Here is a 12,360-nt window from a genome sequence, read left to right as displayed (position 1 = left end):
GCACAAAGATGAAAAAAAAAATTGTCCAAAATGTCTTGCTATGCTGAAGCATTAAGATTTCCCTTCAATGGAACTAAGGGGCCAAGGCCTTCCCCTGAAAAACAAGCCAATAGCATTACCCCCCTCCATTAATCTTACAGCTGGCACAGTGCAGTCAGGTTGGTAACGTTCTCTTGGCATTCACCAAACCCAGACTCGTCCATCAGATGCTAGATAGGGAGACGTGATTTTCCACTGCTCTAGAGTCCAGGGCTATTACACTACTCTATCCGATGCTTTGGCATGGTGCTTGGTGATGTACGCCTTGCATTCAGCTGCTCGGCCATGGAAACCCATGCCATAAAGCTGTTGTCACACAGTTTTGGGGCTAAGGAGGTTTGGATTCTGAAGTTATGGAGTAAGTGGAGTGCTGGTACTTTTATGTACTATGCGCTTGGGAACTTGGTTACACCGCTCTGTAACTATGTGGATGTCCCATTTGTGGAAGACTTGCTGTGGTTCGTCAATTCTTCCACTTTACAACATTACCATTCACAGATTATGAGTGACTTGTTACACCGGTAATGTCCAATTACAGAACAAATGTCAGTAAAGACAGACTGGATAGTGAAGGGCAGGATGTTATACTCCGGGGGTCAATGGCACAGGGGGTCTTGTGGTGGCTCTGGTAAGAAAACACCTGGTCAGTATTTACAGACAAGATAAGATAAGTTCTTTTTATCATTTAATTAAAGTCTATGATCATTAAAACATAATTCATTAACAACTGACTACAGCGACGATATTGACAAGGTATGGCTGGAAAAGTTATTTTTCAAACATTCTAAGTCTTCATTTTGAAAGTGCATTTCCTCTAAGAGATTGGATATAAACTTGGTGTAGAGTAGATTCTTCTCGGAGTCCTTGTGAAGAGGCATTGTGGGTAATAAACTGAAAGAGAAAAAGAAAAACAAGACAAATATATGCGTCAATTAAAGTATTCACACTTTGTAGTATGGAGCATATTAATCAGTTAACTCACAGAAAAATTATAGTAAGTTATAATCAAATTGACCCATTGCGTTGTCTTAAGTCTCTTAAAATTAGATCCGGAGGGCATTATGTTTAACAATAGATGCGGGAGTACTGCTTGTTTGTCCATGTACAACCATAGACCTGATCCCAAAGGAAAACAGCCAGGGTCTAGCTAATATGGGTTTAAAAAATGGGATCTCCCATTGATTCCAGTTGGATACTTGGCTGTTAGTAAGTTTGCAAATATCTCTGCAGAGCAAAGTGATGGGACAATACTAATCCCAGCTACTATTTAAAAGGAAAACAGTGGGGAACCATCAAAAAAACTGCAATTGTTTTCAGCATGTTCTACAAAGTGTCAGCTTAATTCTCATTTTCAGAAAAATGTATTCAAAAGTAAATACAAGGGCTATTCACTAAATTAGAATATCATCAAAAAGTTACTTTATTTCAGTTCTTCAATATAAAAAGTGAAACTCATTATATAGAGTCATTATAAACAGTGTGATCTATTTCAAGTGTTTATTTCTGTTAATGCTGATGATTATGGCTTACAGCCAATGAAAACACAAGTCATTATCTCAGTAAATTAGAATACTTTATAACACCAGCTTGAAAAATGTTTTTAAAATCCAAAATGTTGGCCTCCTGAAATGTATGTTCAGTAAATGCTCTCAATACTTAGTGGGGCTCCTTCTGCATCAATGCATCGTGGCATGGAGGCGATCAGCCTGTGGCACTGCTGAGGTGTTATGGAAGCCCAGGTTGCTTTGATAGCAGCCTTCAGCTATCATCACTGCAGGACTAGGTGTTGTGTGCCAGGTAGTCCAGCTAATCTGTGTAATCCCACCCCCAACACTGATTGGAAGCTACACAGTGCACACAGAAGCTGCCAATCAGTGGTGTGGGCGGGATTACACAGCTCAGCATCAACAGGGATTCTACTAAAATTGCATCAGGTAGCCCAGTAAGTGACGCATCACTGGAATCAGGGTCTCTGCCCCCACAGTATGATGCTCTCTGATTATATAGCAAATACCTGCTGACAGATTTCCTTTAAAACAGCCACTAGCTGCTCCTTCAAGTCAAGTTGGCAGTGCTGCAGTGGGGCTAGTCATGGTCCCGTAACAGCTTTGATTGGCATGTAAAGAAGTGTTGGGCAGTGCATCAATCACAGCTGACTGAGAATGTTAGCAGTGAGGAGATAATACTTTTTGAGGCCATTTTCAAAGGAATTTTTTGCATTCATCATAATAATTTGGCCAGTGGCATGTATAGCTACCCTTCACATGGTTTTATGCCCATAGTTTAGGTATTTATATCGCATTGGCAGGTGCCCTTTAAGTGAGTTTTTACTAAACCTGGATATGAGGCGGACGTGAACCTTCCGCATCTGAATAAAACGTATCCAGTAAAGATCAAATGTTTTCATTCAACCATGTAATGCGAAGTGACAATTAGGTAATGTGATTTTTCATAACCACCACCTCTTATATCCCAAATTTGACTTCATGTATAAAATATGCTACATGTGAGCACCTACAGTTTCGGAGAATGAATAACAATCACTATTTAGAACAATAAGATAAAATCTGGAGAGACTAAATCTATCGCTGTGGCAAAAAAGCAATTGACCTCACATTTAGTTCCAAGACAAGATTTCAGCTCACAGGATTCTCCCGGTAAGATTTTTTTGAAATGATTATTTCATTACCTTCAGCCGCAGCCGCTGGGCACATGAAATATGAATAGACAACTCTGGGGAAGTGATGGATCAATAACCACGGAGAAAGAATCAGAACTCTGCATTTTATCACAGGCTGAGCGGTGATGGCACTCCTGTATAACCACTCAGACGCTGCTAAAGCTCATTTGTAAAAAAAAACAAAACACACAATGATATTTTATAAACCCTCCTTTGTAATAAATTATTTGCCGTTTTACATTTTACAACTTTTGCCCCAGAAAACCCCTGTGTAACAAAGATGTATATAAATATATATAGAGAGATATTTGCATCATGTTCAGCTTTTCATTCATAGAGCAGCGTGAGTCTGTTTTTTTGTGTAACAAGTAGTTGCAGTATTTATTAGTACCATTTTGGGAAAAGAACAACTTTTTGATCACCATTTAGTTTTTTTGTAAGGCAGGATGAACAAAAATGTCAATGCTGTGTTTTTTTGCAGAGTATAATGAGGTGTTATAGTATGATTTATTGTGAAAGCGGAAATACCAAATGTGTGACTTTTTAAACTACGTTTATTTTTTTTTAAACTAATTTTTATTCAGGTTTTTGGGAGGGTTTTTTACTATTTTTTTTTAAACACTTAAAAACGTTTTTTTCTTACCATATTACTCCCCCAAGGGAACTTAAACTTGCAATCTTATAATCGCATTAGTAATACACAACACTACTTTAGTAGTACTGTGTATTACACTCTCCCATCAGTGCCCTGACTCGGGGTGTAGTCAGACCGCCCTATAACATGGACGACAATCGCATCTTTATGCTCGGACTGGCTGGCGGCTCTCCTGACCCGAGTGTGACAGCTTCACAGAAATGCTCGGGTCAGGAGACTGCGCCCTAACAGCATATCAGGCCACATCTCCGGCCATAGCAACCCATCGGCACTTATAATCATACTGCAAGGTGCTGATAGACTAACAGAGGGAGAGTCACGGGGCTGTGGAGTCAGTAAGCCAAACCTCCGACTCCTCAATTTCCCTGACTCCACAGCCCGGCCTCGCTACTGAGCGTGTACATAAAGTGCAGCACAGATTCATCCCAACTAAAAGCCAAGATACTTAGATCAGGAATAGGACAGACATTTATAGGACATTTCATAACTTTCCCAAATTCTTATGAAAAAATATTCAGCACATCCTGCATTGTACTACTGTACCCAATTTATTATATATTTTAATATTAGATATTTATATATTATATATTTTAGGAGTCGGAGCATTTTATACTGACTCTGACTCTACAAAAATGGACACAGACTCCACGACTCGGACTCCACAGCCCTGCTCTGTCAAACTCTTCATGTACCGTTGTCACTTATGGGGCATATGAAGGGATTAAGCTGCAAGGATCGTCAAGAGCACTGATCCTAGCAGATACAGCAGGAAACTGACAGTGTATATCAGCCAGGCTCTTGCAGCTGATCACACCAGTACAGAAGATGTACAGTGCAATTAGTATGGCGTCAATAAGAACTATCTTCAGCTTAAAGAAATATAAGAAGTCCTGGAAGTGATGATATGGCCCCCACAGAGCCCTGATCTCAACATCATGGAGTATGTCTGGGATTACATGAAGAAACAGAAAGATTTACTTAAAGGGACTCGGTCAGCACAGAATGACTGCTCAAGGTGCTCAGTGCACCCTTGGTGTGGCCAAACAGTTCAATGCACTGTCCACCAACTAGCTTTCCCTCTTTCTCCCCACCCACCTCTATTTTGATTGACAGCTCTTACTTTACAGATCCAGAGAAGGGCGGAGATAGATGGAAAACAAGTAGGTGGGAAGGTTAATAGATTGACTATTTAAAGCAAATACAGGCATTCTGTGCTGACAAACTCCGTTTATGCTTACATCTACAGAAGATCAGTGGGTAGTTCTCCAAGATGTTTGGAACAACCTCCCTGCTGAGTTTGTTCAATAACTGTGTGCAAGTACCTAGAAGAACTGATGATTTAACGACATTTTGAAGGCAAAGGGTGGACACACCAAATATTTATCTGATTTAGATTTCACTTTTGTTCATTCACTTTACATTTTGTTAACTGATAAAAATAAACTACTGGTATTAACACTTCTATTTTGTAAAGAATTCTTACTGTGTGGCATTTTATCTAAATCTTTTGCACAATACTGTCTGAGTATATATATATTATACACACACACACACACACACACACACACACACACACACACACGAGTATATATATTATACACACACACACACACACACACACGTGTATATATTTCATACGTTTTTTTTTTAACTTTTATAACTGCACTAAAGCCCAAAATATGTAGAAAGACAGTAGCAAGACCCATGGAACCAACATCTCTCTTCCATATAATATAGTTCTTTGTAGTCATATGGGTTACAGGGGAAATTGTGAACTATTTTAAAGATAAAATATACTGAAGAATAAAAATTCATCATTATGAAAAACAGTTTTAATAAAAAACAGTGCGATAGTGTTTGTAGCAGCACCGAGTGTGTAGCTGATTAAAGATGTAACATTTCAGCAGATTGATTAAAATATTCACAAGAAGAGGCCAGAATGGATGTGTTTTCCATTACATAACCCCTAATGTTGAATGTATGGGTTAAGATGTGAACAGCAACGTCTCTTCTAGATGTAAAAATCATAGTTAATAAAAACAATATAAATATATTCAAAGCCTGACAACTAGGGGTAAATGGAAATTGCACAAGGATCTCGGCTGGAAGAAGATTGTGCTCGCAAAGCATTTTGATAACATTAAAGGGATCAGGAAGGGTAGAGAGGAAGTCCTGGGAGAGCGAGATCGCTGTGTGGTTAAGTCTGTACGCTTGGAGACAAGGATATCATAATGAAAAGAGTGGAGCACATGTAAACAGCCTCCCATCACAGCATGGCACTGCAGATCATTCAAGAGATTTGCCAACCCCACTGGCACCATCTCCCAGACATAGATCTGTGCAACCACAAAAAATTGCTAATCTTTGGTAACGGAAGGAAAAACACAACTACGAGAATTCTGTTCTGCTACATTGATTTCTCAATTAACGGACACATGAATTATATGACAATAGCTGTAAAAAAGAAAAAAATAAGAGGCTTACTGGAAATCTGCATGCAATGTAACAGTTACCAGCCGCCAGGGTGACCATTCTCAAATTATTACATAGGGCTCGATTCATTATTGCATTTGTGCTTTTTGTCTGGTTTAGAATGATCCAAGGAAACAGGAGTCATTTCATTGTTAATTTTGGTGTGGAATTTAGCCGCAGACTTCACTTGTTATTACAGTGAATGAAATCTGTTGTCAAAATCCATGGCCCTCCCTCAATTGGGCACGCAGCTTATTTTATCGGCAGCATGCTCACAATCTATGACAAATTTTTGACCAGTAATTGGAGTTTATTAAAAGCCTTTCACTAACATTTTACTATAAATTTGTTATAAAATTTTTGTATGGACTCAAACAAAAATTAAGCAAGAAGCCTGTGATGAGTGAAGCCACTTTAGTAGACATAACTGAACAAACCTAAAAGTTACGTGCCAGTACCATAGGTCCTGGTGCATCCACGCTTGTGCCATGGCATCTGGAAGAGTAAAAACCCTGCCAATTCTTTTTTAATAAATCATTATACAGTGGGTATGGAAAGTATTCAGACCCTTTTACATTTTTCACTCTTTGTTTCATAGCAGCCATTTGGTAAAGTCTAAAAAGTTAATTTTTTTTCTCATTAAAGTACACTCTGCACCCCATCTTGACTGAAAAACCCCCCAGAAATGTAGAAATTTTTTCAAATTTATTAAAAAAGAAAAACTGAAATATCACATGGTCATAAGTATTCAGACCCTTTGCTCAGTATTGAGTAGAAGCACCCTTTTGTGCTAGTACAGCCATGAGTCGTCTTGGGAATGATGTAACAAGTTTTTCACACCTGGATTTGGGGATCCTCTGCCATTTTTCCTTGTAGATCCTCTCCAGTTCCGTCAGGTTGGATGGTGAACGTTGGTGGACAGCTATTTTCAGGTCTCTCCAGAGATGCTCAACTGGGTTTAGGGCAGGGCTCTGGCTGGGCCAGTCAAGAATGGTCACAGAGTTGTTCTGAAGTCACTCCTTTGTTATTTTAGCTGTGTGCTTAAGGTCATTGTCTTGTTGGAAGGTGAACCTTCAGCCAAGTCTGAGGAGAAGAGCCAATCTGCCATAAAGGCCCGACTGGTGGAGGGCTGCAGTGATAGTTGACTTTATGGAACTTTCTCCCATCTCCCTTTTGGAGATGGAGCTCAGTCACAGTGATTTTGGGGTTCTTCTTTACCTCTCTCACCAAGGCTCTTCTCCCACTATTACTCAGTTTGGCTGGAGGGCCAGGTCTAGGAAAGACTTCTGGTGGTCCCCAACTTCTTCCATTTACGGATTATGGAGGCCACTGTGCTCTTAGGAACCTTGAGTAATGCAGAAATTCTTTTATAACCTTGGCAAGATCTGTGCTTTGCCACAATTCTGTCTCTGAGCTCCTTGGGCAGTTCCTTTGTGCTCATGATTCTCATTTGGTCAGACATGCACTGTCAGCTGTGAGGACTTATATAGACAGGTGTGTGCCTTTCTAAATCAAGTGCTATCATGTTAATTAAACACAGCTGGACTCCAATGAAGGAGTAGAACCATCTCAAGGAGGATCACAAGGAAATGGACAGCATGTGACTTAAATATGAGTGTCTGAGCAAAGGGTCTGAATACTTATGACCATGTGATATTTCAGTTTTTCTTTTTTAATAAATTTGCAAAAATTTCTACATTTCTGTTTTTATTTTCCAGTCAAGATGGGGTGCAGAGTGTACTTTAATGAGAGAAAAATGAACTTTTTAGAATTAGCCAAATGGCTGCAATGAAACAAAGAGTGAAAAATTTAAATGGGTCTGAATACTTTCCGTACCCACTGTAGGTCAGAGCTGTTTTTTTTTCTGACACAGAACTTCCAATTGCACAAAGTTAAACTGGTGACGTTCATATTGTTATAATTCTATTTGATGTATAAATCATATGCTGTTGGCTCCCTCTAGTGGTGACTGAAGACTGTCAGATTATAAATCAGAGGTTAGGTCTCAAGAAATAATGTAATTGTGAGGAGCTGCCCACTTACTAAAGACTATGATACTTTTCCAGAAACGGACCACCATTTTCGTCAATATTATTAGTGTGTGTTATTAGTGATTTACTTGTTATGTTTTATATAGTTCTGCTTACTTGTCAGTATGTAAGATTCACTTGTAAAATGTCCAGCATTCCACTAATCTCATCTTTATCTCAGGAGTCCATTGTTTCAACAGCCAATAATCTCATTAGGTGAGTGTAGATTGAGACACAGTGGAGCCGTCACCACAGGATCTTACAGGCAGTCTCAGATGAAGGCTTCTAGAATATTCTTCATTGTTTTAGCGAATAGTAAATGCTTAAGGGAAAGGGTGTCATGACTTCTGGGCTGGGAGGGGGGCTGACCCCAGAGAAGGAGAGGAGAGACATGTTTTAGTTTGGGGTTGGTGGAAAGATGTTGGGGGGTTAGGATCTGTGGCTGTGGACCTGGAGCTGATGGATGGATGGCTTACGGAGTGTTGAAGATCTGTTATCAACTAAAGTGGATAAACGTGCTTTAGTTGTGGATATGTCATTTGGATTTAAACTTTATTGAAGGATTGTTGCTACTGGATATCCGTGCTTTCATCGTTTTATCTGTCGTCTGGAGGATCATGGACTGTGGCTACAGACTATACTGGCTGGAGATACGAAATCTGTGGGCCAACCAAAAGTTGGGAGACAGTGGGTATCACCTGATACAAAGCAGGGGAACTACTGATCCCAGGTTGAGAACTTAAGGACTGAGATAACTGTATTTTTGCCCTGGAATTGCTTTATTACCATGGCTGTGATCAATAAAATATTGTTGCATTGTTAACCTGCCTAGGTGATTACTTACAACCCACAACCTCAGATCTCTACAGTAATCTTTAGTGTTCGTCCATAATGCCATAGACATCTTTTTACTGTTCTGATCATAATGGCAAATGTAATAGAATGCCAGAGTCTAAAATGGTTATAAATGTAAAACAAGAACAGATGTACAACCTAGGAAACATCATCTATTGGTAATATTTAATAATCTGGACAAACTGAAGTTATTGTCCTACTAACCACATCATCAGCTTAAGGAGTAACCGTTGCTTTAATCGTTATTTCATAAATCAATAATATACGTGAAAATAAGCAACTGTGTAATATAACTTATTAGAGAAATACGCTTCTTTCTCCTCCTGGACTGATCATTCATTCTCAATTCTGGAGTAAAATCTGTATTGAGTGAAGACAGATTCCTCCATTACTGAGATAAGAAATGGCAGTTGGTGCTTATAAGAATCTATGGAAAGGAAAGGAGCCAGAGGCAGGCCCAGACAAGTTCTCCTGAAATTAAAGTTACACTTCTCCATAGAACTTTATAAGCACCAACTGTCATCTCCTATCTCAGTAATGGTTAAAGGGGTATTCCCATGTCAAAGATCCTATCCCAAGTACATAGTAGGTATAATAATAATATTAGCAAATACCTCCAATTAGAAATGTAGTATAGTTCTTGTGATTCGCTATGTCGCTTTCCCCATTTTAGGGCATCGCAGTAGATTAAGTATCCATGGTTACGGCCACTGATATAGTGACAGTTAGTTCTTAGTGGTCATAACCATGGATAACTAAGCTACTGCAATGCCCTTAAGATGGGGTAAGTGACAGTGAATCAGAAGAACTATACTACAATTTTAATTGCAGGCATTTGCTATTATTATTATTAGACGTACTACATATCGGGATAGGATCTTGGAGATGGGAATACCTCTTTAGGCTGTGTGCCTACTATGCGTTTTTAAGCGTTTTACGCAGTGGCAATTCCGCCGCAGAAACGCTTAAAAAACCGCATGGTAGAAGGTCTGCCATGTTCCCCAATGATAATCCGCATGTGCTGTGCACATGCTGCGGAAATTTCCGCTGCGGATTATCATTGCGGAAAAATACGCAGCACTACCAATTATTTTGCGGAATCGCAGCGATTTGGCCGCTATCGACTTGCATTGAATCGCATAATATCTGCATGACTACATGTGCACATGCGGATATTAAGCGTTTCAATGTGCAGATGGTACCCAGGTCTGGAGAAGAGGAGACTCTCCTCCAGACCCGGGTACCATAGTACCTGTAAAAAAAAAGAATTTAAAATAAAAAAAAACACATTATACTCACCTTCTGATGGCCCCCGGTCTTCTATCCGGTACGTCTTGGCTCCCTGGTGACTCGCGATGGAATAAAAGGACCTGCCATGACGTCATTTAATCATGTGACAGGTCACGCGACCGCTGACGTCGGCAGTTGCGTGACCTGTCACATGACTAAATGACGTCATGGAAGGTCCTTTTACACCACCGCGAGACACCAGGAAGACCGGGGGCCATCAGAAGGTAAGTATAATGTTTTTTTTTTTTTTTCATTTCTTACCATTTTTATTCTTTTTTTTTTAACTAACTTGGTCACACTATATAAAATCCATGCCGGTTGCATGGATTTATATAGTGTGACCAAGTTGTCAAGCACTTTCCGAGTGATGCTAAAATCGCTTGGAAAGCACTTATCAATCCGCATGCGGAAATCGCATGTGCAAAACACGTGACAAACGCTTGTCCCTGGCTGAAAAAACGCATGTACAATCCGCATGTACAATCCGCATGCGTTGTCTCCGCCAGGGAGATGCAGAAACGCTCAGGAAAAATCCGGAGCATTTCTGCATCGTGGGCACATAGCCTAAAGGCTACGTTCACATGTTCAGTATTTGGTCAGTATTTTACCTCAGTATTTGTAAGCCAAAACCAGGAGTGGGTGATAAATACAGAAGTGGTGACGTGTTTCTATTATAGTTTTCCTTTGGATTGTCCCACTCCTGGTTTTGGCTTACAAATACTGATGCAAAATACTGACCGAATACTGAACATGTGAATGTGGCCTAAGTCTGTATTCATTGTTGACAGATTTTACCCATTAATTGAGAATTTTGAGAATAAATGAAGATGAAAGAAGCAGATTTCTCTAATAACATATATTACAAAGTTGCTTATTTTCTAGTGTGCTACTGATTTCTGAAAAAAAAAAAAAATATATACAGTACAGACCAAAAGTTTGGACACGCCTTCTCATTTAAAGATTTTTCTGTATTTTCATGACTATGTAAATTGTACATTCACACTGAAGGCATCAAAACTATGAATTAACACATGTGGAATTATATACTTAACAGAAAAGTGTGAAACAACTGAAAATATGTCTTATATTCTAGGTTCTTCAAAGTAGCCACCTTTTGCTTTGATGACTGCTTTGCACACTCTTGGCATTCTCTTGATGAGCTTCAAGAGGTAGTCACCAGAAATGGTTTTCACTTCACAGGCAGGGGTGGATTAAGAGTAGCAAGGGCCCTGGGCAGTTTAGAAGGCATGGCCCCCCCCCCCCCACCTGATTTATCACGTGACATGTCACATGATCCCCTGTGATAGATCTTGTGATAGTTCACGGGAAATTAATTTGGCACAATATTAATTGTGCTGCCCCATCTGAGAGCAGCACAATATAGGGGCAGATACCCTGATTCCAGCGATGTGTCACTTTTTCAGCTGCTTGTTGTCATTTTGAGAAAATCAGCGTTTTATCTGCTGCAGATCTAGCAGTGCTCTGAATGCTGCGCTCTGTATAGCCCCGCCCACACCACTGATTGGCAGCTTTCTGCCCATGCTCAGTGTACTCAGAAATCTACTGATCAGTGATGGGGGTGGGGTCCTACAGAACTTACTAGTCATCTAGTGATAATTACCTTCTGACAAATGAATGATTTTATCAAAACAACACTAAGCAGCCCAGTAAGTGACACATTACTGGAATCAGTGCCTCTAACCCTACATTATGCTGCTCTCAGATTAGGTGGCAAAAACCTGATGACAGATTCCCTTTAAAGGAGCTGTAAACACAAAAAGGTTTGTATTAAAAAAAATACAAGCCATTTGTGAAATTAACTTTTTTTCATTATTAATTCACATTAGACTGTATCTTCAACACTTTTGTCAGCAGGTCTTATTACAGACTCTGAATAGGGCAGCTCTCTCCCTCTCCCTCAGCAGAAAGTCACAGCATGGTTAAAAAACGGGATCTTTTATGATTTTCTCATAATAAATAAAAAAGGACATGCAAGTCCTCCAAACTATTTTCCGTTTCTCTATAGGGGAGGTCCTAAATCTTTCTTGTTCTTTAGTTGATCACATGTCAAAAATGCAAAGCATTTACTATGAACTCGCCTAAAAAAATATACACTGGGAGAGTAATATCATCATCTGCATGTAAATATTCCTTGACTCTAAGGGCTCGCTCACACTGTCGTATAACACGGCCGAATGCTATGTGATGTTTTATCGGATAGGACTTGGCCCTATGTTATACTATGGGACAGTGCAGATCTGCGATTATCAGCATGAGAAAATAATCTCATTCGATATTCGGACCATGTGCACCCATACAAGTCTACGGGTGCACGTAAA

The 12,360-nt window shown here is 39.6% G+C and overlaps 1 protein-coding gene across 2 annotated transcripts in view; it reads right to left on the bottom strand.

Moving 5' to 3' along the window:
- Positions 1-711: 711 nt before the first annotated feature.
- The window catches only part of RPAP2 (RNA polymerase II associated protein 2), a 97,394-nt gene continuing 85,745 nt past the window's right edge, over positions 712-12,360 (bottom strand). For both annotated transcript variants that reach the window (XM_073643189.1, XM_073643190.1), the window contains one exon: positions 712-930. In XM_073643189.1, the coding sequence (XP_073499290.1) occupies positions 771-930 (160 nt within the window). In that variant the 3' untranslated portion in view covers positions 712-770. The remainder of the gene's footprint in view (positions 931-12,360) is intronic.

This window comes from Phyllobates terribilis, unplaced genomic scaffold (assembly GCF_046119375.1).
Source record: "Phyllobates terribilis strain yellow unplaced genomic scaffold, ASM4611937v1 Scaffold_8__6_contigs__length_399053987, whole genome shotgun sequence".
In the NCBI taxonomy this organism is placed as follows: Eukaryota; Metazoa; Chordata; class Amphibia; order Anura; family Dendrobatidae; genus Phyllobates; species Phyllobates terribilis.
The sequence above is the reverse complement of the archived record's forward strand: the minus strand, read 5'-3'. Positions and strand labels throughout refer to the sequence as shown.